At 39.3% G+C, this 27,619-nt stretch overlaps 1 protein-coding gene across 1 annotated transcript in view; it reads left to right on the top strand.

Moving 5' to 3' along the window:
• The window catches only part of LOC308279949 (NACHT, LRR and PYD domains-containing protein 3-like), a gene marked incomplete at both ends in the record, with an annotated part of 30,763 nt that continues 3,144 nt past the window's right edge, over positions 1–27,619 (top strand). Inside the window, 7 exons of the mRNA XM_080720173.1 lie at positions 1–79; positions 351–638; positions 1,970–2,026; positions 13,344–14,816; positions 14,931–15,165; positions 15,610–15,780; positions 19,457–20,088. Coding sequence (XP_080576299.1) covers positions 1–79; positions 351–638; positions 1,970–2,026; positions 13,344–14,816; positions 14,931–15,165; positions 15,610–15,780; positions 19,457–20,088 — 2,935 coding nt within the window. The remainder of the gene's footprint in view (positions 80–350; positions 639–1,969; positions 2,027–13,343; positions 14,817–14,930; positions 15,166–15,609; positions 15,781–19,456; positions 20,089–27,619) is intronic.

Here is a 27,619-nt window from a genome sequence, read left to right as displayed (position 1 = left end):
ATGACCATAGAAGATGGTGGAGAATACTCTGTGCACATCAACGGTCGACTGCTGAGCAAGACAACGGTTAAACAGATGAGTGAGTATGAACTGTGTCCTGTGAAGGTCATGGGTCTATCATGAAATGAACATGTATTGTGACTATGGCTTTAACCATAACAGCACGCATACATACTGTAAATAGTGGATCACATTGTTTGACGCTGGTGGGTGTGTTATGTAGGCTATATATACAGTATAGCCTACATAACCCTTACCTGAAGAAGATCATACAGCCAACGTGTTTTGTTTTAACTGCAGTCTGGAGACAACATCAGCAGTAAGTTGTCTTTATTCTGTTTCCTCAACAGAGAAAGTTCCAAAGGCAGTGGTGGCCACCAAGGAACCTTGTGATTCTGACTCCATCAGCTGTGAAGTGCACTGTGTCTTGCGTGGGGACATCACAGAATCAGGGCCAGTCACCTATCTCTGGAAGAAAGATGAAGGGCAATGGATGGTGTCTGACTCTGGACTAAACTCTAGTCAGCTGATTGTCACCAGGGATAAAGATGGGAAAGTTAAAACATTAACTTGTGCAGTGAAGAACGTGTTCAGCATGGAGCAGAGTGATCCTGATCAAAACTATCTTTATCATGAAGGTATGTAGTTTACTACATCATGTGAACACATTGAATCACTGTTACAGTCTTTATCATGAAGGTATGTTGTTTACTACACCATGTGAACACATTGAATCACTGTTACAGTCTTTATCATGAAGGTATGTACTGTATACCATGTAGTTTACTGTATATCATGTGAAAACGTTGAATAACAGTGCGTGTGTGTGCCGTGCATGCGTATTAAATTCATAGAAATGTACCACTTAAGCCTTATTGTAAATAATTATGTTTAAAAAAATGTATATAGCCTAGTCTATATGTGGAAACATATAGCAGTGCATTGAAATTAAAACAAAAATTTATTGTAATTTGCACTGTAAATAAAATCATCCTTCTTTCTAAAATGATATACCGAGCCAAGCAACATGCTTTAGGTTTAATTTTAGTGAAGCAGCTCTTATTCATTTTAACAGCTAGACCAGAAATACAGGGCAACCAGTTGCTTTCTGAAAATATGTTACTTTCTTGAGTGTGTTTAAAATAATTTCCATTATTTAACCAATTTGTCAACAAAATGCAGAACACGTGTTTATTTATCTTGAATTGAAGATCGATTAAACCCTTTTTTCGCCTCAGGACCTCCACCTGAACCTACACCCAAACCTACACTCACAGCAGCCATTGTGGGAGGCCTTATCGGTGCTCTCCTCCTTCTCCTTGCAGTTGGTTTGGTGTTGGTGGTGATATTTTGTGGTGAGTTTCTCTATTTTACACATAAACATACAACATTAGTTGGTCAGACATTGCACTGCCTTTAATATTATTTGCTGTACAGTATGTGTGCTGTATGTAGGCATATCTACATACTGGAATATAAAATATAGGATTATGTGGAATTCATGCACTCAATTGTTTGTGGCGACCGTCAGGTCATAGTTACTATCAAAATCTCCACTTCACGTCCGCTAATTCACAACATTTCGTTACCTATCGTCTTCAGTTCCCCCCTCCCATAGTTCCTCCCTCCCATTCCATCCATGAAGGCAGGTCACAAAAAGTTGTAAGTTACACATTTGGTGTAACACTCGCAGTCTTGGCTGTGCCTTTCACACAGTGTGTTGGGGGAAACTGCTTCTTGCCCTTATGGCGTGTTACTTTTGTTTATGTCTTATAACCTTATCTTCTTAAAATGATGGTTTACGTAAATGGAGTCTAAAGTTTAATGAAGTTATTTTGTTGCTGTTTTTATTTATTTTTTAGTATTGTTTCTATATGTGGAAGTAGACTAGCTGTGCCTTGGAACACAGATAATGTTACTGTTTGTCATTGTCATGTCATGTTGTCACTGTGTTTGAATTTCATCTCAGATCGTATCAGGAAGATGTTTTCATCACCTGAGTTTAAGCGTGAGCGTGATCCTGAAGGTGAGTGAGTTTGAAAACTTTATTTAAGCAGTTTGTGATGTAACTGTAGTTGGAGTTAAACCTCATACTAATTAATTAATAATAATAATAATAATAATTCTCTGAAAACACGCTGAGGGCTGGGACCCTCTTCTTCCGTGTGGAGTTACAACAACACAAAACACAACAACATGAAAAGAATACAGATTATAGAATATGTAAATGAATAAAAAATACATTTCATCGCATGATTCATCAACAATTAAAACAAGTACGGTTTAGATTGACCAAAGTAGATATCTGATTTAAAGTGACCTACAGTAGGAGAACAAGAGAGTTATATTTAAGTGAAGCCTGTAAGGAGTTCCAGGTTTGTGAGTTACAACACCTGAAAGATGACTTTCCATCCCTAGTGGAGACATGTGGAATCTCAAGCATCAAATAGTCCTCAGAGTGTGTATGATAGATAATAGTTTTCCACTGCAAAAGAGAATTTAAATTATTAAAGAGGGAAAACTCCCAATTAAACAAAATATGAATTACTTCCATATCATAAACATGAACATCCAATCAACATTTTAATCACATGTTGCATGGCCTACAAATTAATTAAATGTTTTACATTTATAATAATAAAAAATAACAACTTAATTGAATCTATGATCGCTTTGTGTTTAATTTTCACATTAATCTTCTACTTTGTTTTCAACAACCAACCGCAAGGCAAAAGGAAAGCTCACACATCAGTACGAATTAGGGTTTAATGCCGGGATCCCGGGATCCGGGCTTCCCGGGCAGAGCGCACGTAATTTCCCTCCCGGGAATTGGCGGCGAGACCCGTCATCCCGGAGGTTATGTTTTTCCTTGTTAGAAAATACAATTTACTAGCAGCGCAGAGGCAATTAGACTGCCTGACACTTTATCCTCGCCAGCCGTGCAAGCATCTCGTCTGTTTCAGCTGTGTGGAAGGATTTTACCAGTCTCCGTGGGCTGTCAAGCAAGCCTGTCATCGAAAATAGCTGATCTACCATCTCACAATGCAGCGCAAAGTGCCCGTTGTAAACTTTTCACTATAAGCTAGGCTGTAGTCTACTTGTTAAAGCGATTCGGAGAAAACACTGACAGATGATAATGGCGCATTTACATTCTTATTGCTGCATTAATTATGCTTTTAACGTTTTTACATACAGTCTATGTTTTACATGAGAAACTCTCCAGCAAAAAAAGGGAGGGTGGGGGGTGCACGCACGCAATGAAGTGCCGTTCGCGATAAGCTGCGCTGCGGTGTCGCGCCCTGTGAGCTTGTATTTCTACTATGTTTCTATAAATATGAAACGATAGATTTGCCATAAATTGCCGAGATATATAACTGTAACCACCAAACGCATGCATTATTGCAACCTCCTATGTGTCCACACATTGCCACTCTAAACATGAAATAGCCTAATCTGTTCAGTCTGTTGGTTTGCATTTCCACACAATATGTTTTAACCAGAATTAAAACATCTGACAGCACTTTGTGACAGTTTATGAATTGTATTGGCGTAGGCCTACCTTATTAGTGGGATGGTTGTGCTATTGCGTGTGTTTGCTTGAACAGAGAAGCGCTTTTATGGGCACAATTGCTCACTGCAACACGATGATCATCTTCGCTCTACTAAAGTCGTGATATTTTGTTTTTATACAAGTGGGCGCAGAAAACGTCTTTTCAAAGAGATAGGCCTATAGCGTAGAAGGAAAATTAATAAGAACATCCATTGCTGCGTTTGACAGTCCCATGAATTGCGCAGCCAATTGTGGCTGCCACAGAGACCGTGCGTGAGTGGTGGATGATGTGAATTTGATCTGTAGCCTAATGATGTCCGATCGAATATAAAGGTCCAAAAGCGAGTCCTGAACTGAAGTTCTGATACCGCGGTGAAGTTGGTTTGACATTGGATATTCACCCAGTTGGATATTCGAAAATCTTAGGGACCGTCTACAAAGTGCAGGCGGCAATTAAAAAAAAAAGCAATATCTCCTAGACAAAAGCACCTAGAAAGACCAAAATTCACTCTAATGTTCTTTGCCCATGCCTACACGATGCACACCCTTTATTTTGAAAAAATATGTCAAAACCTATTTTTAATGAATTTTAGAAATCTTAGAATTGTAATAACATTAAGGTTAAGTGACTTTGACACCCAAATCTTTGTTCAGATTGTCTGGCAGGCATTTCTACATGATGCACACCTTTTATTTTGAAAAAAACAGGTAAAAACCTATTTTAAATGAATTTTAGAAATCTTAGAATTGTAATAACATTGGGGTTAGATGACTTTGATAGCCAAATCTTTGTTCAGATTGTCTGGTAGGCATTTCTACACGATGCACAACTTTTACTTTGAAAGAATATGTCAAAACTTATTTTTAATGAATTTTAGAAATCTTAGAATTGTAATAACATTGGGGTTACATGACTTTGATAGCCAAATCTTTGTTCAGATTGTCTGGCAGGCATTTCTACATGATGCACACCTTTTACTTTGAAAGAATATGTCAAAACTTATTTTTAATGAATTTTAGAAATCTTAGAATTGTAATAACATTGGGGTTACATGACTTTGATAGCCAAATCTTTGTTCAGATTGTCTGACAGGCATTTCTAGATGATGCACACCTTTTACTTTGAAAAAATATGTCAAAACCTATTTTTAATGAATTTTAGAAATCTTAGAATTGTAATAACATTGGGGTTACATGACTTTGATAGCCAAATCTTTGTTCAGATTGTCTGGCAGGCATTTCTACATGATGCACACCTTTAACTTTGAAAAAATATGTCAAAACCTATTTTTAATGATTTTTAGAAATCTTAGAATTGTAATAACATTGGGGTTACATGACTTTGATAGCCAAATCTTTGTTCAGATTGTCTGGCAGGCATTTCTACATGATGCACACGTTTTACTTTGAGAAAATATGTCAAAACCTATTTTTAATGAATTTTAGATATCTTATAATTGTAATAACATTGCGGTTACATGACTTTGATAGCCAAATCTTTGTTCAGATTGTCTGACAGGCATTTCTACATGATGCACACCTTTTACTTTGAAAAAAATATGTCAAAACCTATTTTTAATGAATTTTAGAAATCTTAGAATTGTAATAACATTGGGGTTACGTGACTTTGATAGCCAAATCTTTGTTCAGATTGTCTGGCAGGCATTTCTACATGATGCACACCTTTTACTTTGAAAAAATATGTCAAAACCTATTTTTAATGAATTTTAGAAATCTTAGAATTGTAATAACATTGGGGTTACATGACTTTGATAGCCAAATCTTTGTTCAGATTGTCTGGCAGGCATTTCTACATGATGCACACGTTTTACTTTGAGAAAATATGTCAAAACCTATTTTTAATGAATTTTTGAAATCTTAGAATTGTAATAACATTGGGGTTACATGACTTTGATAGCCAAATCTTTGTTCAGATTGTCTGGCAGGCATTTCTACATGATGCACACCTTTTACTTTAAAAAAATATGTCAAAACCTATTTTTAATGAATTTCAGAAATCTTAGAATTGTAATAACATTGGGGTTACATGACTTTGATAGCCAAATCTTTGTTCAGATTGTCTGGCAGGCATTTCTACATGATGCACACGATTTACTTTGAGAAAATATGTCAAAACCTATTTTTAATGAATTTTAGAAATGTAGAAATGCCTGCCAGACAATCTGAACAAAGATGTGGGTGTCAAATTCACTTAACCTTAATGTTATTACAATTCTAAGATTTCTAAAATTCATTAAAAATAGGTTTTGACATATGTTTTCAAAGTAAAAGGTGTGCATCATGTAGAAATGCCTACCAGACAATCTGAACAAAGATTTGGCTATCAAAGTCATGTAACCCCAATGTTATTACAATTCTAAGATTTCTAAAATTCATTAAAAATAAGTTTTGACATATTTTTTCAAAGTAAAAGGTGTGCATCATGTAGAAATGCCTACCAGACAATCTGAACAAAGATTTGGCTATCAAAGTCATCTAACCCCAATGTTATTACAATTCTAAGATTTCTAAAATTCATTTAAAATAAGTTTGTACCTGTTTTTTCAAAATAAAAGGTGTGCATCATGTAGAAATGCCTGCCAGACAATCTGAACAAAGATGTGGCTATCAAAGTCATGTAACCCCAATGTTATTACAATTCTAAGATTTTAAAATTCATTAAAAATAAGTTTTGACATACTTTTTCAAAGTAAAAGGTGTGCATCATGTAGAAATGCCTACCAGACAACCTGAACAAAGATTTGGCTATCAAAGTCATGTAACCCCAATGTTATTACAATTCTAAGATTTCTAAAATTCATAAAAAATAGGTTTTGACATATTTTTTCAAAGTAAAAGGTGTGCATCATGTAGAAATGCCTACCAGACAATCTGAACAAAGATTTGGCTATCAAAGTCATGTAACCTCAATGTTATTACAATTCTACGATTTCTAAAATTCATTAAAAATAAGTTTTGACATATTTTTTCAAAGTAAAAGGTGTGCATCATGTAGAAATGCCTACCAGACAATCTGAACAAAGATTTGGCTATCAAAGTCATCTAACCCCAATGTTATTACAATTCTAAGATTTCTAAAATTCATTAAAAATAGGTTTTGACATATTTTTTCTAAATAAAAGGTGTGCATCATGTAGAAATGCCTGCCAGACAATGTGAACAAAGATTTGGGTGTCAAAGTCACTTAACCGTAATGTTATTACAATTCTAAGATTTCTAAAATTCATTTAAAATAAGTTTTTACCTGTTTTTTCAAAATAAAAGGTGTGCATCATGTAGAAATGCCTGCCAGACAATCTGAACAAAGATTTGGCTATCAAAGTCATCTAACCCCAATGTTATTACAATTCTAAGATTTCTAAAATTCATTTAAAATAAGTTTGTACCTGTTTTTTCAAAATAAAAGGTGTGCATCATGTAGACATGCCTGTCAGACAATCTGAACAAAGATTTGGCTATCAAAGTCATGTAACCCCAATGTTATTACAATTCTAAGATTTTAAAATTCATTAAAAATAAGTTTTGACATACTTTTTCAAAGTAAAAGGTGTGCATCATGTAGAAATGCCTACCAGACAATCTGAACAAAGATTTGGCTATCAAAGTCATGTAACCCCAATGTTATTACAATTCTAAGATTTCTAAAATTCATTAAAAATAGGTTTTGACATATTTTTTCAAAGTAAAAGGTGTGCATCATGTAGAAATGCCTACCAGACAATCTGAACAAAGATTTGGCTATCAAAGTTATCTAACCCCAATGTTATTACAATTCTAAGATTTCTAAAATTCATTAAAAATAAGTTTTGACATATTTTTTCAAAGTAAAAGGTGTGCATCATGTAGAAATGCCTACCAGACAATCTGAACAAAGATTTGGCTATCAAAGTCATCTAACCCCAATGTTATTACAATTCTAAGATTTCTAAAATTCATTCAAAATAAGTTTTGACATACTTTTTCAAAGTAAAAGGTGTGCATCATGTAGAAATGCCTACCAGACAATCTGAACAAAGATTTGGCTATCAAAGTCATGTAACCCCAATGTTATTACAATTCTAAGATTTCTAAAATTCATTAAAAATAGGTTTTGACATATTTTTTCAAAGTAAAAGGTGTGCATCATGTAGAAATGCCTACCAGACAATCTGAACAAAGATTTGGCTATCAAAGTCATGTAACCCCAATGTTATTACAATTCTAAGATTTCTAAAATTCATTAAAAATAGGTTTTGACATATTTTCTCAAAGTAAAAGGTGTGCATCATGTAGAAATGCCTACCAGACAATCTGAACAAAGATTTGGCTATCAAAGTCATCTAACCCCAATGTTATTACAATTCTAAGATTTCTAAAATTCATTAAAAATAAGTTTTGACATATTTTTTCAAAATAAAGGGTGTGCATCGTGTAGGCATGGGCAAAGAACATCAGAGTGAATTTTGGTCTTTCTAGGTGCTTTTGTCTAGGAGATATTGCATTTTTTTTAAATTGCCGCCTGCACTTTGTAGACGGTCCCTAAGATTTTCGAATATCCAACTGGGTGAATATCCAACGTCAAACCAACTTCACCGCGGTAGTTCTGATGACAAACAGCCCCCGCCCCGCAGACCGGTGATCATATCTTTCTACCCAGCCAGAGCAGAGCGCATGTGGGCACTTGTTGTCTCCGCCAGGCCGATAGGCATAGGAAACCGTTTTGCGCTTTTTATTTGTCCTTTTTTTTCTTCTTTTTTTTAAAATATATATATATTAACGGGACATCCCGGGAAGCCCGCGTTAAGGTCCGAAAATTCCCGGGATTTAAAATGAGCCCAAATCCGGGAAAATATTAAACCCTAGTACGAATGAAGCTGGGTTTTAGATATGAAGCTGAATGATGGAGAAACAAATGAAGCTGTGTATTATTAAAGTTTATGGGACAACCTGGACAACAATTACAAAAATTACAAAACGCCCTACTTTACTTTTTTGTTTTACTTGTTATTGTCAGGCGACGTGCAATGCCATTGTAATACTGTTACTTTCACATTTTAGGCAGACTGAATTAATAGTGTGTGTGTGTGTGTGTGTGTGTGTGTGTGTGTGTGTGTGTGTGTGTGTGTGTGTGTGTGTGTGTGTGTGTGTGTGTGTGTGTGTGTGTGTGTGTGTGTGTGTGCGTGCGCGCGTGCGTGCGTGCGTGCGTGTGTCAGACTATCCAGTAAGAGTTTTTCCATCACCAGACAGTGATCCACCAGAACATGGTATGTACAGTATGTTTCTCTTTTGTCTATTGTTTATTATTGTGTTTCACTTTGACTCTTTTTCATTTATTATCTCTCCCTCCCCTTCCTTCCTAACAAATAAATATCAAATGGTCAACATTCTTCTTCGTAGGACTGGGCTGGATATCTCATGATTGTTCAATAAACACATGCAAACAGTCTGTCATAATTACCACTTAGTTCAAACTGACATTCCTTTTTTTGGGCACAAAATTGTTTCTATATAGCAAGAGATCCGGAAGTAATTCGCTCCTCCAAGCGAGCTAGGTCAGTGTATTTTTCGGCCGTTTGCGGTTCAGTTTTATTTGTGTTACCTTTTAATTCAGAATACAGTTCAAAACAGTCCAAAACGGCCCGTTTCTGAATGCTGTTTGGAAGTGGCAAAACAATTAGGTATTGTAAGAACAAAATGAGACCCGGTTCGAGCTTCTCGTTGCTGTGGTTCAAAACAGAATGCTGGTCGTCCAGCTGTACTAGAGAAAAAGCAATCGGTTTTGATACACGCTGCTCCTAGAGGTGGGACGTTCGCGAACGAATCAAGTCTTTTGAACGGCTCTTTGAAATGAACGATAGGATTCGGTTCACAGTAGGGAGACGCTCCTTTCTAGTGAACAGTGGTGGGAAAAGTACTCAATTTCTTTACTTAAGTAAAAATATCAATACTGCAATCAAGTAAAAGTTTGGAATGTTAATGTACTTGAGTAAAAGTAAAAAAGTATTGCTATCAAAATGTACTTAAAGTACCAATATTAGAACGTACTCATTATGCAGAATGTCCTGTTTCACAGGTTTTCCAATGAGTAAAATGCAGAAAAATCATTTTAAAATAGCCGATCTACGATCTACTTTAAGTACATTTTGATAGCAATACTTTTTCACTTTTACTCAAGTACATTAACATTCCAAACTTCTACTTGATTGCAGTATTGATATTTTTACTTAAGTAAAGAAATTGAGTACTTTTCCCACCACTGTTCACTAGAAAGGAACGTCTCCCTACTGTGAACCGAATCCTATCGTTCATTTCAAAGAGCCGTTCAAAAGACTTGATTCGTTCGCGAACGTCCCACCTCTAGGAGCAGCGTGTATCAAAACCTATTGCTTTTTCTCTAGTACAGCTGGATGACCAGCATTCTGTTTTGAACCACAGCAACGAGAAGTTCGAACCGGGTCTCATTTTGTTCTTACAATACCTAATTCTAAGTTTTGTTTTGCCACTTCCAAACAGCATTCAGAAACGGGCCGTTTTGGACTGTTTTGAACTGTATTCTGAATTGAAAGTTAACACAAATAAAATTGAACCGCAAACGGCCGAAAAATACACTGACCGAGCTAGCTCTCTTGGTATTGCGGGTTGCAATTGGCTTGTCTGCTGAGTGGGGGGCCCGAGTTCGCGAACTTCCCCACTTAGTCAGCTAAACAATACATATGGGTGTCAGCGGGCAGACCCGTGGAGCGTGCCCTCGCGTGAGGGACGTGAGGGACCGGCCGTGGTCTCCCGCTTGGAGGTGAACTGTGTCACTGGCTCGGGACTGCCCATAAGGTGAATTACAAAACGAGCGCTCCGGCCCCAATCTCACCGGTACCTCAAAAACACTGTAACATACAACATATATATATATATACACACACAGTGTTGGGACTAACGCGTTACAAAGTAATCAATTACTGTAACGCCGTACTTTTTTCAGTAACGAGTACTCTAACGCGTTCTTTTTTTAATTCAGTTACTACACGGTGCGTTCCTCCGTTCTTTTGCGTTATTTTATGCACCTAGAGCTGAGCTGAATCTTCCTCTGTCACTCACAAGCAGGCAGAGGGGAGGGGAGACAAGACACGAATGCCAGACAGAGCCGCACTGAGACGCGCTGTGGTGCGCTCTGGGCATGTTTGTGCTTTACCAACAGACTAGTTTAGACATACAGACTGCAAACGTGACTACAGATAGCCCCCACTAGGTACAATATGATAGAATGCGATCACTTAGAGTAGCTGACTTCTCCCGTCTCCACTGCGAGTGGAGGACAGCTGTGCGTTATTGTTGATGAGATGATGACAACGTCTTGTAAATCCATGCATGTGTCCCATCGAACTATTAGGCTATATATAACTCCATATGGTCCCAACTCGCGGTAAAATCGGTTGTCGGGTCTATTTCAATAAGGCTCATCAAACCATGATATTGTTGTTAGAGAAAGAAAGCTTATAAACTTCCTGTGGTCGTAAGGTAATTAATTTTCCCTCACGTTTTTTGCTTGTAAGGCATTGCTTATAACTAGAAAATATTGTTCCTTTGAAACAATTGTGGGCTCGCTTCAAGCCAGAAAACAATGGCTATAAAAGTACAAAATGTCAAGATCGCAGGCAGTGCTCTCTTTGGCGTTACTGATGTCAAAGATTGGTCCATTTTGTTCCAAAAATGTGTTGTGCAAAAGTTGACCTGCTGGTGGCGCTATAACAGGCCAATGTGAGAAGGGTGGTATCTGTTCCTTGACCTATTGGGAATGTGCTTGCAAGATTTCACGCACATTGCAGGCTGTGTTCATGATTTGAGGTGTTTTTGGCTTTGGCCACTTTATCGCTGCTTGCAGCTATATTTATTATTATAATTTATTTTGTGTGTGCACTTCATAGGCATATTAGATAAAGGTCCTTAGATTGTGTGTAGAATGTTTCATGCAAATTGCAAAAAAAAAATCCTAACGGGTTTAAGCGTTTCACAAACTGCTCAAAATGATATAGCGCCCCCCTTTGGCCAATTGGATTAAGATTGGTTTTAGTGATATTTGGACTAACACTCTACATCTTTGCCAAATGCCATGAACATGTTACTTTGCATGTATGATTTAGAGGCAGAAGAATAATTTGCACAAAACTGCAATATTCATTGAATTATTAAAAAAGCATGTTTCAATTTTTTTTTTGAAATCCGATCTGACAGATCTTTAGATATTGGTCCAAAGTTCATGTAAAGTTTGTAAAAGTTTTGTGGACGTGACGCGAAGCGGGTTTAAGCGTTTTACAAACTGCTCAAAATGGCGGGAAATCTAAGGGCGGAGCTTACTTAACAAAGACACAGATGTCTTCCGCTTGAGTCAAAGCACGCGTTTAAGCAAGTTGCATGTCTTCAAACGAAACGAGGCATGACTTATGCCCGTTTAAAGTTTGAATTTTCAAACGTTTTGTATAGCGCCCACCTTTGGCCGATTGGAATGAAATTGGTTTCAGTGATACTTTGACAAACCCTCTACATCTTTGCCAAATGCCATGAACGTGTAACTTTGCATGTATGATTTAGAGGCCGAAGAATAATTTGCATAAAACCGCAATATGCATTGAATTATTACAAAAATATATTTCACTTTAAAAGAAATCCGACAGGGCGGTTTGACCGTATTGGTCCAAAGTTCATGTGAAAAAAGTTTTGTGCGCGTAACGCGAAAATCCCAGGAGGAGATAGATTTTTACTGTTTTTCATATAATTCATAATTCTGGGGGATTTAAAGGTCAGAGGTTAAAAGTCAGAGCGTAAAAGTTGTTCGGCATGAGGAGACGCATACGTGTATACAGGTTTCATGGCTGTACCTCAAACACCTTTCAGGCGAGCCCACAATGACAATATCTAAAGTGTGCTCGCCTTTCAGGCGAGCCCACAATTATATACTTCCTGTGGTCGTAAGGTAATTAATTTTCCCTCAAGTATTTTGCTTGTAAGGCATTGCTTATAATTATATACTTCCTGTGGTCGTAAGGTAATAGATTTGCCCTAAGTTTTTTGCTTGTAAGGCATTGCACATTATTTTATAAATGGAAATTTTTATTGTTTTTTGTAGCCTACATTACTTGCAAATTAAAAATAAAATCTATGAATACATTGTCAATAAAATCGAAGAAATTCCATAAATTAGAACACAAATATTTAAAAAATAGTGAAAATAGCTGATCTACAAGCTCACAACGCATCGCTTTGCGCTGCCTTGTGAGCTTGTAGATCTGCTGTTTTCACTAGTTTGCGTCACGGGCAAATGTCTAATTTCTCTTTTGGGTTACAAGCTATAAAGTTTAACCAGGCTATAAGGTCATTACTAAAAATTACTATACTAAAAACTAAAAAGTAACTAAAAAGTTACTTTTCACAGTAACGTTTACTTTTTGGTGTGAGTAATCAGTAAAGTAACTGAGTTACTTTTGAAATGAAGTAACTAGTTACTATTTTTCAGTAACTTGCCCAACACTGTATGTATGTATGTATGTATGTATGTATATATGTATGTATGTATGTATGTATGTATGTATGTATGTATGTATATATATATATATATATATATATATATATATATATATATATATATATATATATATATATATATATATATATATATATATATGAGTGTGTATGTGTATGTGTATGTATATATATATATATATATATATATATATATATATATACACACACTATATAGGGCTCATAAGGTTTACCATAACATGCATCTTCTTTGGTCATTTAGAAACTCCCGATCCTGTGTGTCAACAACTCAAGTCAAAGCTGAAGCAGAATTTTGAATCTTTGTTGGAGTGGACAAAAGAAGGAACAAAAACACTTCTGAATAAGATCTACACAGAGGTCTACATCACAGAGGGAGGCAGTGGAGAGGTCAATAAAGAACATGAGGTCAGACAGATTGAAAAAGCCTCCAGGAAAACAGCCAGAACAGGAACACCAATCACATTAGAAAACATCTTTAAGCCTTTACATGGACAAGATGAACAAATCAGAACAGTGATGACGAAGGGAGTGGCTGGTATTGGCAAAACAGTCTTAACTCAGAAGTACACTCTGGACTGGATAGAAGACAAAGCCAACAACATTTTCCATTTTGTGTTTCCATTCACTTTCCGAGAGCTGAATTTGATGTTGAAAGAGAAGAAGAATTACAGCCTGGTGGAACTAATTCATCACTTTTTTGGTGAAATCAAGGAAGCAGGAATCTCCAGCTTCAACAGTTCCAAAGTTCTGTTCATCTTTGATGGTCTAGATGAGTTTCGGTCTTCTCTACAGTTCCAGGAAAATAACATCTGGATTGATGAAACAAAGCCAACATCAGTGGACGTGTTACTGGCAAACCTCATCAGTGGTCACCTGCTTCCCTCTGCTCGCATCTGGATAACCACACGACCTGCAGCAGCCTCCCAGATCCCTAGTGATTATGTTGACAGGGTGACAGAGGTTAGAGGGTTCACGGACCCCCAGAAGGATCAATACTTCATGAAGAGATTCAGTGATGATGAGAACCAGGCCAGAACAGTCACCACACACATCAAAACATCACGAAGCCTCCACATCATGTGTCACATCCCAGTATTCTGTTGGATCCTTGCTTCAGTTCTGGAGAACATGTTGAAAAAAGCTGAGAAAATATCACTGCCAAAGACATTGACCGAGATGTACCTCCGTTTCATGGATGTTCAGTCTGAACAGACCAATGCGAAGTATCGTGACAAAGATCAGACATCGGCTGACTGGGATTGGAAGAAGGCCATTCTGTCTCTGGGAAAACTGGCTTTTGAACAGCTGAAGAAACGCAACCTAATCTTCTATGAAGCAGACCTGATAGAGTGTGGCATTAATATCAGAGATGCAGCTGTGTACTCAGGAGTGTTCACCCAGATGTTTAAAGAGGTGAATTGTGGGGGGAAAACGAAAGAGGTGTTCTGCTTTGTTCATCTGAGTGTTCAGGAGTTTCTAGCTGCTCTTTATGTCTTTGTCACATTCAACAAAGATGGTGTCAACCTACTGTCAACCTCCAGGTGGTCCAAGCTATTTAGAGGCAAATCTAAGATCAAACACCTCTACCAGAGTGCTGTAGACATGGCCATACAGAGTGAAGATGGACAATGGGACTTGTTCCTCCGTTTCCTGCTGGGCCTCACATTGGAGACCAATCAGAGTCTCTTACAAAGACTGTTGGGACAGACAGGAAGTAGATCACAGGCCAATCAGAAAACTGTCAAATACAACAAGAATCAGAATCAGGAAACAGACAAGGTCAATGAGAATCCATCTCCAGAGACCATCATTCTGTTGGGAGAGACAGGAAGTAGCAATCTGACCAATCAGGAAACAGTCGAGTACATCAAGAAGAAGATCAGGGAGAATTCCTCTCTAGAAAGAAGCATCAATCTGTTCTCTCCTGCTCAGTGGTCAACTATAGCTGCCATGTTGCTGTCATCAGGAAAGGATCTGGATGTGTTTGACCTGAAGAAATACCAAGCTTCAGAGGAGGCTCTTCTGGGGCTGCTGCCACTGGTCAAAGCCTCTAGTAGAGCAGTGTAAGTGCTCTGATAACTGGATACATTTAATATATTATATCATTGTTCTGTTATAAGAAAGATAATTCAAGCATTAAACCAGTTCAGAATTCCTCATATGACAAATAGTGAAAATAGCAGATCTACAGCTCACAGAATGTGATATGAGTTCGCAGATATGCTATTTCTGCTATTGTTGAAAAAGTAAAAAGAAAATTGTTGTTTGTGAGTGTGTGCGTGCGTGCGTGCGTGCGTGCGTGCGTCTGTGTGAGAGTCCATGCACAACAGTTTTAAAAAAACAGAAGCAACGTTTACAATTTATTTTGCAGATAGACTTGCAAAGAATGTTATGGAATGGTAAATAATGATAGCATTGTTAATATAAGATATACATTACAAATTACATGTTTCTTTAAAACAAAATACAAACATATTGATTTAATCCACAAATGTTTGTTTCTCCAGGCTGAGTGCTTGTAACCTGTCAGAGAGATGCTGTGAGGAGTTATCATCAGTTCTCTCCAACTCCTCTAGTCTGAAGGAAATTGATCTCAGCAACAATGATTTGACCGATTCCGGGGTGAAAAAACTCTCTGTTGGACTGGGGAGTCCAGACTGTAAGCTGGAGACACTCAGGTCAGTATTCCTGAACATGTACAGAACACCATTTATATCCCGGTTTAAATACATGTGGAGATTAGCCTGTCTGTTTAATTTATATAATTTTAGGTGGAGGCAGACAAAGTCTGCTACTGGATACATTATGCTGTCTTTCTTTTATGGAAAAAATAAATAAAGACAACATGGTAATGTTTTTTTTTAACACTAATAAACAAATTATTTTATCACTAATGTTTCTCCAGGCTGAGTGTCTGTAACCTGTCAGAGAGATGCTGTGAAGAGTTATCATCAGTTCTCACTTCCAACTCCTCTAGTTTGAAGGAAATTGATCTCAGTAACAATGATTTGACTGATTCAGGAGTGAAAAAACTCTCTGCTGGACTGGGGAGTCCAGCAGTCTCAGCTCTGAGATCCAACCCCTCCCACCTGAAAGAGCTTGATTTGAGCTATAATCACTTGGGAGACTGTGTGGAGCATCTCTCTGCTGGAGTGGAGGATCCAGGCTGGGGATTGAAGACTCTCAGGTAGGGAAAGACACACTGCCACTCAGTGCCAATGGCTTCTAGTAGGTTTAGAGGAGGGAAATCATACTCTGATGCTGTATAGCAGAGCTTTTCAACTGTTCTGTGCCCTAGACAATTTGAAGAGTCCCTTTCATTATTCTAAACATTAATATGAATTCTGGTGCTTAACCTGAAAATGCACTCTGCTTTGAGACTCCACTCCATCACAACATGGTTGATGCCTATCATGTCTGTACTTACTGACAGACAGACAGACAGACAGACAGACAGACAGACAGACAGACAGACAGACAGTAAAGGGTCACATTTAATGAAAATAGCAAAGACAAAACTATTTATACACCAGTAATTACTCTAAAGTAACAGACATGTGTGGCTAAACGACTTTAAGACTATAGTTGAATAACCATGCTGTATTGTATTGTTTAATGTTTCATGGTGTAAAGTCTTTATCAATCTGTTGGGTGGAAACTTTTTATTATTCTTTTTAAAAACAACTTAAAATAGTGAACAATCTACAAACTCACAACACATCATAATGTGCCACGTTGTGAGCTTGTAGATCGTCTATTTTCACTATTTCTACCTTACACTGAATGACGAAAGGGCTAGGTTTAGTATGGAAATTATGGAGATACAAGGTTTCTACACAACAGTGACTATAGGGATTATATGGAGATACAAGGTTTCTGCACAACAGTGACTATAGGGTTTATCTGGAGATACAAGGTTTCTACACAACAGTGACTATAGGGTTTTATATGGAGATACAAGGTTTCTACACAACAGTGACTATATGGTTTATATGGAGATACAAGGTTTCTACACAACAGTGACTATAGGGTTTTATATGGAGATACAAGGTTTCTACACAACAGTGACTATAGGGTTTTATATGGAGATACAAGGTTTCTACACAACAGTGACTATAGGTTTTATATGGAGATACAAGGTTTCTACACAACAGTGACTATAGCAGGGGTGGGCAACTTTGATGATGGAGAGGGCCACTATATTTTCACACTCACTCCAGAGGGCCACAATGCATGTACTTGTACATAGCAAAAATAGACGATCTACAAGCTCAAAACACGTCGTAGTGCGACGTGTTTTGAGCTTGTAGATCTGCTATTTTTTTCTGTTTTTGAATTGGAATCCTGAAAAGTAACTTATTTTTGTTTTAATTTCAAATGCATTTATGTTCTTATGTTAATTTATGAACTTAAATACAAATACATTGGACATAACAAATATAATAACATTTTAATACTAGTCATTTAGCTACTGATATAAATAATAGTAATTGAAGTGGTTAAGTTTTCCATGTTTTTAATTGGAACAGCTGAAATCAATAATATATCAGTACTCTAATATCAACCTGAGGGCCCCATTAACTCAAGGTGGGGGCCGCATGTGGCCCCCGGGCCGCCAGTTGCCCATGTATGGACTATAGGGTTTATATGGAGATACAAGATTTCTACACAACAGTGACTATTGGGTTTTATATGGAGATACAAGGTTTCTACACAACAGTGACTATAGGGTTATTATGGAGATACAAGGTTTCTACACAACAGTGACTATAGGGTTATTATGGAGATACAAGGTTTCTACACAACAGTGACTATAGGGTTATTATGGAGATACAAGGTTTCTACACAACAGTGACTATAGGCCAGGGTTTCTCAAAGTGGTGCTGTGTCGCCCTAGTGCAGAGTCCTGCACGGGTCCAATTTTGACAAGCCGTGCCCGCCCCGCCCGTCATTAACACAACGGAAGCCAAGGTTTCTAACATTTCTAGCTGTTGCTGGTGCCGCCGTTCACTTACGCTTTGAGGAAGATAATCCATTTGTTTACAAACGCTCGCGAAACTAAAATCCAAACCGGGGCCGACCATCGCGGTAAAGTGTCGCCGTGAAAACAATCAGATCTCTGCTTCCCTGGCGTTCTTTGCACCTTATTCAGAGATAAAGCCCTTTTTATGTTTCAGCATAGAATGGAAGTGTATGCAGCCTAGACGATCCATTTTGCTTCTGTGCGCGTCATGTTATGACATATGCATCAGCGTCTCTCACAGGGTACACAGGACGGATGCAGCTGCACGTAACCAAGTTAACCCTTTGTCTCGTTGAGACACGAGACAACTTAGTTTTGGCACAGCGACCTCCAGTGGCCGTATCTCGTTACTGAACGAGTTTGGCCCCCAAGTTGTTAATCAGATCTGTGGACCGACCCGTTACTGCATTGGCGCCGGGCTACACCAGAAAACGTGTGCTTATGCGTGCGCTACGTGCGAAAAGGCTACACCAAGGAGAGAGTATTTGTGCAGGACGAGATAGTCTGTGTACAAAACGCATACGCGATTATGCGTGCGTAAAAAATAGAACCGATCCTATTGTTAGGCAATGCGTATCCGTGGTTTGCGCTATTCGTGAGCCTGGTGTAGCCGGCTGAATTGATATACATTGGATCTTTCCGAAACGCACGCCCTGCATACGCACTGATGCGCGTAAAAAGCCTTGGTGTAGCCTGGCCGTTCATCCTTTTATAGATAGCCTCTTAAACCACCCATGGACTAACGTGCTGATGTCTGGCATGTGCTGTGGTTGTCTGTCTGTGTGTGTTCTGTGTGTGACTGTCTTCTGTCCTGCTGCTCAATGTGTGTGCTCCTATGACGTTCTTCAGGCGGAAACAGTCTGATTTTCACGATAAAATGTCACCTGCCCGTGTTAAGTCGCGCACCACCCGTCCCCGCACCCAGGGAATTTATAATAGAATATATTCCACCCGACCCGTTGCAGGACTCTGTCCTAATGGGTGCTGTGCCGGCAGTCCAGGGGGTGATTATTGTTTTCGTACACAATTCCTTGAAAAGGAGCACTTGTTTTTGGTGGAGATGACAGAGGCGTGCCGTCGCAAGCGGACTTGACCCACGTGAGACACAGCCGTGCAAGCTAAAGATTGTGAGCTTGTAGAGACCCCTGCTGGACGGCAAGGATGTAGGTCGCGTGCAGCATCGGCTCCGTCTGAATGTGATAATTAAACTACTTTTTTGCACTATATAACCATTTTGGTTCATACCAAGCCTCATTAGTGCCCTATTTTTCATTTTTCTGTACTTTTTTCAACTCAAGAGCGAGCTAAATGCCTACTTCAGACCGTCGTAGACGCGACGGGCGAGCTAAGTCACAGACGCCACCATCCTCCAGCGGGGACATGGATAACGAAACGCCCGGGGCGAGCACGGAGCCGGATGCTAACACGGCCTTGCTACAGAGCATCCAAGCTATGATGAACGAAATGCGCTCAGATATCATCTCTAAGATGGATTCCACCGTGGCGGAGTCTGTTAAAAGAGAGTTGGCCGCAGCTCTGAAACCAATGGAGGACAAAATAGAGTCGCAACACCAAGCTATTGTGGACTTGGAGCGCTCGGCGACCGACAGAGACGACACCGTGGCTGAGCTACAGGCTAAGGTTAGCTCGCTGACCGACCTTGTCCAAACTCTCTCTGATAAGGTTGATACTTTAGAATCCCGCAGTCGTTGGTCCAACATACGCTTAATTGGTTTGGGCGAGACCGAAGAGGGTCCGCGGCCCACTGAATCTGTGGCGAGACTCCTGAAAGATTTACTCGCACTGGGCGACCTGCCCGTTTTGGACCGTTGCCACAGAAGCCTACGAGCGCGGCCTAAGGACACTGAACCTCCTCGTCCTCTCATTATGCGAGTGCACCACTTTCAGACCCGCAACCTGATCCTACGCCGAGCCGCGGAATGCTCGCCGTTATCCTACAAGGGTAAGCGTATTTCAATTTCTACCACTTTTTCGAGTCACGTGTTCAAATACTGGATTCTGATTGGCTAAATTCCGGAGGTTATGAGAGGACAACTGCCGCAAAGTTGTGTGTCCGAGATCAATGCGCCTCAGTGTACATCCGGGGACTTCAGGAGGTAGTTCCCCCAACCAACAAATGAAGGTCGCAGCGGTCCTATGTTTACTAACGTGCGTACTATCGTCGCCGATTTATTTGGATCCAATGCAATCCGCCAACTTTAAAGCCCCTTTTCTCTGAACCTATGCCTTTCTGGAAGCGAACAGCCTCTATTTACGGCCGGAACGGTGCTTTTAACTGACGTTAGCTTAGCTGTAAGCTAGACGCATGGATTACTATGGAGTTGGCGCCATCTGTTGGTGAGTAGAAGATGTTGTTTGTGGAACTATCTGCTGTCTCGCGGAAGTTTTATAGGCAATAATGATTGTAACTTAAGATCCTTGCAAGTTACAACTATGTGTTTTCTTTCATGTATACGGGAAAAAGTGGTAGAAAAGCTATTTACCACTCGGGGTCGGACATTATGCTCTCATAATGTCCTGAGTGCGGGTGTTATCGGACTCGGCTGGCGCCTCGTCCGATAACACCCGCACTGCGGACATTATGAGAGCATAATGTCCTCTCACTCGGGGTAAATTGCTTACTTATCCGGATTTTACACAGGCTGTGGCTAGGAAGAGGGCCTTGTTCGCCTCGGTGAAAAAGGAGTTACACGCCTGCCCCGGTATTAAATTCGGGCTAATGTTTCCTGCTGTCCTACGTATAACACTGGCTGACGGCCATACACGCAAATTCGAAGACCCAGGGAAGGCAATGGACTTTGTTGTGAACAATCTTAAAACGGTCGTCGCTCCAGAGGAGATAGGATAGGCTAGCTAGCTGACTGGCTAGTTAGCCTGGCTAGTTAGCCGCTAGCTGGCTGGCTCAATAAGACTACAACTCCCATTCACCACTATGGCTGACTCCTGAGAACTATTTCCGGGTTGGCCGGAAAGACCATGGTCATTGGAACTACCTTTCCCAAGTGCCCCGGGCACTGGTGACGCGAGATCCGGACTACACTTTTTTTCATCGCCTCAAAAGACTACATTTACCCGGTGCCTCGGCGGCCGTGGTCGTAAGGACTACATCTTTACGTTGACCGGAAAGACTATGGTCGTTGGAACTTCGTTTCCCAGGAGCCTCTTGCGCTGTGACGACGGGGACCTGCTGGAATTCTTCATTAACCCCATGTGAGTCGGCTGATAGAGGGTTTGGATGGGGGAGACACGTTTTTTTCTTTTTGTTCTCTCTCCCGGTCTCCCTTCTCTTTTTGTTGTATTATATTTTTTGCTTTTATCTTTCTATTACAGTTTACCTGTTTAAAGGTTTATGCTTATTGCCAATTGTTGGGGGGAGGGAGGGGGGGGGGGGGATCTTAGGAACCTGTTTTGATACTTAAAGCTTTCTGATTGACTGTTTGGGTTTTAGGGGATCTTTTTTTTTATATATATCGCTCTTGTTGTTGATTAAGTAGCAACGATGTTTGATTAAAGGAAAATATTTTGATTGATAAAAAAATATATATATATATATATATATATATATTTTTTTTTTTTTTTTTTTTCAAAAAAAAATATATATAACTATATTATATAGGTACACATATTAAAAAAAAATATATATATATATTTTTTTTATCTAAGAAATCTGAATGTTGGAGGGGAAAAGGAGGTAAAAGTGAAAGAACTCCTACTTGTACTTTAAGACCAAAGGTTGTTTGTTTGATAGTTTTATACTCCTCTCTGACTGGGATGGTGGTTTTGATTTCATTTTTGTTGCTGATTAAATAGCAACGATAATATTTGAGCTACTTGTTTTTCATTTTTATTTTCTCTCTGAGTACCACCTCCTTTGTTTTTGTAATATTCTTAGGGTTTTGGCTTGGTTGTAAAGGTTATTGTTGCACCAATGTGCATTTTGAATGTTTTCTTTTTCTTTTCATTTTCACATTCTCTTTGGAGAAGTACGCTAGAGTAGTTTAGGAAGGTAAGCTGCTATGTTGCGTAACAGGGTCTTAGTAATAGTAGGGGTGGGAGGCGCGCAACTTTTTTGGAAAGATGCTTCTGCCAGTGTGTTTTTCTGGGGTGGGTTGGTGGGGGGTGGGGGGGTCTATGTATTTTTCTGTTCTTTATTTGTCTGGTTCAGTCTGACGGCTCAGTCTATTACTGTACTACTTAAGATCTGCTGTGAGACAAGAGCTCCCAATTTACTTGACACCCATTTGCTTTCATTATGACACAGCCTAACGGAACAGCTCAGCTGGGAGGGGGTGATATTACATTCACAAGTTTCAATTGTAAAGGGCTTAATAACCCGATAAAATGAAGTAAAGTGTTACACCATGTCAAACAGTTGGGGGCGCACATAACTTTTTTGCAAGAGACCCACCTAAAGGTTCCGGACCATTCCAGACTGAAGTGCAGTTGGGTGGGCCAAATTTACCATTCTACCTTCGCTGGCAAAGCTAGAGGTGTGGCTATTTTGATACATAAATCCATTCCTTTTCAACAACTAAATATTACATCTGACCCCAACGGCAGATATATCATAGTAACTGGCCAGATCTATAATACCCGTCTTGCTCTAGTTAATGTATACGCTCCCAACTGTGATGACGATTCTTTTTTTAAACGTCTGTTTTCAATACTCCCTGATATGTCTTCACATAATCTGATTCTCGGAGGCGACTTCAACTGTTGGCTATCACCGCGGTTAGACCGCTCGTCTACTAAGGTCACTACTCCCTCAAGGTCTTCCAAGGTTATAAAGTCCTTTATGGACGAATTTGCAATCTCTGAGGTATGGCGTTTTTTCAACCCCACTAAAAGGGAATATTCATTTTTCTCACACTTCCACCACACCTATACCCGTATTGATTATTTTCTAGTCGACAACAGACTAATTTCGTCTATATCTGCATGTACTTATGGAACCATTGTTATCTCGGATCACGCCCCCATCTCAATGAAAATTCACTTTAAAAACCTCAGTAATCCTCGGCCATCATGGCGCCTGAACACACGTCTACTCTCAAACGAGAACTTTGTGGATTTTGTTAACAGACAAATAGATTTTTTTCTAAGCTGTAACCAGTCACCTGAAATATCCGCCTCTGTGCTATGGGAGACCTTGAAGGCGTACATTAGAGGGGAGATAATTTCTTATTCAGGGCATGAAGAACGCTATCGGAGGGGAAAACTGGCAGATTTGACAAAACGCATATCCCAAATTGATCACATATACGCTGTTAACCGTTCCCCAGAGCTGTATAAAGAACGTCTCACTTTACAGTCAGAGTTTAACATTCTTACTTCAAATCGTACTACTGAGCTCATGCTCCAAGCTAGATCTAGATTTTTTGAACATGGTGATAAGGCTGGTAAGCTATTGGCCCACCAGCTGCGCCGCATCTCGACAGCCAACTTAATTCCCCAAATCCGTTCTAATTCTGGCACAACAACTGACCCACTCATAATTAATAATACATTTAAAGAATATTACCGGTATATGTCTTTATATTCATCTGAACAGGCCTCGGCTCCCAACTTTGATAGTTTCTTTGATAATCTAGATGTCCCTCCTATTGAACAACCTATTGCTGAGGATCTGGAGAAATCAATAACATTAGAAGAACTTGGGACTGCTGTGTCGTCTTTGCAGAGTGGGAAGTGCCCGGGACCTGACGGCTTTCCTGTGGATTTTTATAAAAAGTTTCTCCCCAAATTAGGCCCACTATTGATTGAGATGTTTAAGGAATCATTTGAGCTTGGCATTCTCCCCCAAACTCTTAATCAAGCCTCCATTTCTCTCCTTTTGAAAAAGGGCAAGGATCCCTTAGATTGTGGTTCTTATCGACCAATAAGCTTACTAAATGTAGACTTTAAGTTGCTCTCTAAACTGTTGGCACAACGCCTAGATCCTATCCTCCCTTCCATTATTTCCCCACACCAAACAGGCTTTATTCGCAACAGGCACTCATTCTCTAATCTCAGAAGACTTTTTAATGTAATTTACAATAGCTCCGCCCCTAATTCTCAGGAGGCCGTCATTTCCTTAGACGCGGAAAAGGCCTTTGACCGCGTGGAATGGAGCTACCTGTTCTATACTCTGGAGAAATTTGGTTTTGGCGAAAAGTTCGTTTCATGGGTCAAGCTCCTTTACTCATCTCCACAGGCTTCAGTTAGGACTAATGGCACTCAATCAAAATATTTCCACCTTCACCGCTCCACTAGGCAGGGTTGCCCGCTGAGTCCTTTATTATTTGCGATCGCCATTGAACCGCTCTCAATAGCTCTCCGATCCAATCCTCATATAACAGGCATAGCTAGGAATGATGTGTAGTTGAAGGTTTCTCTGTATGCGGATGACCTCCTCCTCTATATAACGAACCTGTCTGTGTCCATCCCCTCTGCTCTCGACACGCTTCAATCATTTGGCAACATATCCGGTTACAAACTGAACCTGAATAAGAGTGAAATTCTTCCTGTTAATACTGCTGCTGAGAGATACCCTTTGAATCAATTCCTGTTTAAAGTTGCCCGCAACGATTTTACATATCTTGGGGTTAAAGTAACTCATACATTCGTTGATCTCTATCAAGCCAACTTTGCCCCTTTATTAACGCGGGTTCAGGAAGACTTTGAACGGTGGTCACTTCTTAATCTCTCTCTGGCGGCACGAGTGAATTCAATTAAAATGAATATCCTCCCCCGGTTCTCTTATCTGTTCCAATGCATCCCACTTTTCCTCACTCAAAAGTTTTTTAGCAAACTGGATAAAATGATCTCTGAGTTTTTGTGGAATAAGAAGACACCCAGAATGCGCAGAGAATATCTACAAAGACCCAAGTCGCTAGGCGGAATGGCTTTGCCCAATTTTAGGTACTATTATTGGGCAGCTAACATTAGAATACTTAATTACTGGACTCAATTTAGGAGCTTTGACCCACCTCCAGTGTGGCTTGTTATGGAGGCTAACTCGTCTAAACCTGTGTCGTTAATGGCACTTGTACATTCTCCCATTCTCTCCGCTACCTCACGCTATACAAAAAATTTGATTGTTAAAACTACTCTCAAGATCTGGGTCCAATTCAGGCGCCACTTTGGATTACAGACACCCTCCATCTATGCCCCCCTGGCTGCTAATCACATCTCCCCCCGTCTTTGATAGACTCTGCGTTTGCTATTTGGTCAAATCTGGGCATTAAATCTTTTAAGGACTTATATATACTGCCCTACAAAGGCAGAGTGCAGTAACTACGTTCACGAATTTCACTAAAAAATGGGTTTAATAGTGTTACAGCTGATCAGCCAAATGAGATAAAGGCATAAAAGTGAAATTACACTGATTGTATATCTGTTCTTGAGCTAATTGTTCCTCCCCCAATATCATGAAGGCTAGTTTGACCTTTGGGCGACACAAATAAGTCGGTGTGTCCGAAAACGTAGTTACTGCACTCTGCCTTTGTAGGGCAGTATAGACAACATCTTTGCTTCATTTCTACAGCTCTCTGTTAAATATTCACTCCCTAATGGTCATTTATTCAGATATTTTCAGGTTCGTAACTTTGTCCGCAATACTTTTCCCACATTTCCCAATCTGCGTGACAAGTCCAATTTAGATTCCTTTCTGACCCCTATCCCATCTTTGAAAGGTGCTATTTCATATATTTATGATCTGATTTATCTACTACGCCCAGAATCTCTGGGCCGTGTGAAAGCTAGCTGGGAGGAGGATTTGGGGGAAGAGTTCTCTGATGAGGTTTGGGAAGAGGTGTTGAAGCGGGTTCATGGGTCTTCTTTCTGTGCCAGACACTCTCTTATTCAGTGTAAAATACTTCATCGCATTCACTACACTAAGGCTCGGTTGTCTAAGATCTATGAGAATGTCTCACCAACCTGTGACAGATGTCAACATGCACCAGCAGACCTCATGCATTCGTTCTGGCTTTGTCCATCCCTCTCCAATTTTTGGACACAAATTTTCATCTCTCTATCCGAGATCTCAGGGGAAAATGTAGAACCTTGTCCTGTGGGGGCGTTATTTGGGGTATTCCCCTCATTACCCTCCCTTCCTAAAGCTATGAAGGATGCCATGGCCTTTGTCACCCTATTGGCTAGGAGGCTTATCCTGTTAAAATGGAAATCCCCTGTCTCTCCCTCACATACGCACTGGATGAGAGACATTCTTTACTTTCTTAAATTGGAGAAAATTAGGCTTTCCTTGAATGGCTCGAGTGAAAAGTTCTCGAAAATATGGAGTCCTTTCTTCCTATATTTACATAGGATACGCTTCCCTTTCATTCCAGATTAAGGCACTGTGCGAGGTCTGGTGATGTGTTGACTCTGAAAAATGTGTGTTAGGTCGGGAGCTTTGTCGGGTATACTGTGCAATAATTCTACCTGTATGGTTAAGCGGACTGAGGTGTCTATTTTGTATGTTTATTTATTATTATTATTATTGTTGTTATTTCTCTTTTTGTCTTGTTGTTTTTGTAAGTGTTTTTTTTTTTCTTTCTGTTTCTCTTGTTTGGGGGGGGAAAAAATGATATATATTTAAGATGTTTCTTTGTGATAATGGGGATATATTAAGCATTTTTATAACTTTTTCTTGATTCATACAATGAATGCTTGTTAAAAAAAACAATAAACAAAAGTTTAAAAAAAAAAAAGATTGTGAGCTTGTAGATCTGCTATTTTTGGCTAAAGTTCTCAGAATCTGGTTAAGAATCTGGCTAAAAATGAGATTTTATTTTATTTTTATTTTTTTATGACACAAAGATTTGGAGGACCCCATGTAGTAACTCTGAGGACCCCCTAGGGGTCCTGGACCCCCCGTTGAAGACCGTTGCTATAGGATATACTGTATGAAGGCCTGACTTTGTCTCTCTTCCTCCCACAGTGTGGACCATGGTGGAGAGAAGAGGCTGAAACCAGTTCTGAGGAAGTGTAAGTGTTTATTCTGTTTTATCTATGAAATCTGTAATGAAGCAAAAGTTGATGTGGGTTTTAATAATAATAATAATAATAATAATAATAATAAAACTTTATTTGTATAGCACCTTTCATGACATGAAATGCAGCTCAAAGTGCTTTACAGAGCATAAAATGAAGCACAAGTGCTTAACAGAGAAAATGTAAAATAAAATAAAAAATACATAAAAAAGAATTAATTGAAATGAATACAATAAAGCAAGAAAAAATAAAAGCATAGAACATTGAAGAACAATTTCAGAGCAGTGCGGACGTCAATAGCAGCACAGGGATAAAAAAAAAAAAAAAAAAATCAGCTAAAAGCAAGAGTAAAGAAATAGGTCTTGAGCTGTGCTTTAAAGCTATCCACCGAGGCTGCCTGTCTCAGGTGTAGTGGGAGTTTATTCCAAGCTGTCGGTCCATAGAAGCAGAAAGCTGCTTCACCATATTTTTTACATGTCATTGTTGGCGCCTCAAGTAGG

Source organism: Nannobrachium achirus (genome assembly GCF_963921795.1).
Source record: "Nannobrachium achirus genome assembly, chromosome: 24".
Lineage (NCBI taxonomy): Eukaryota > Metazoa > Chordata > Actinopteri > Myctophiformes > Myctophidae > Nannobrachium > Nannobrachium achirus.
The sequence above is the reverse complement of the archived record's forward strand: the minus strand, read 5'-3'. Positions and strand labels throughout refer to the sequence as shown.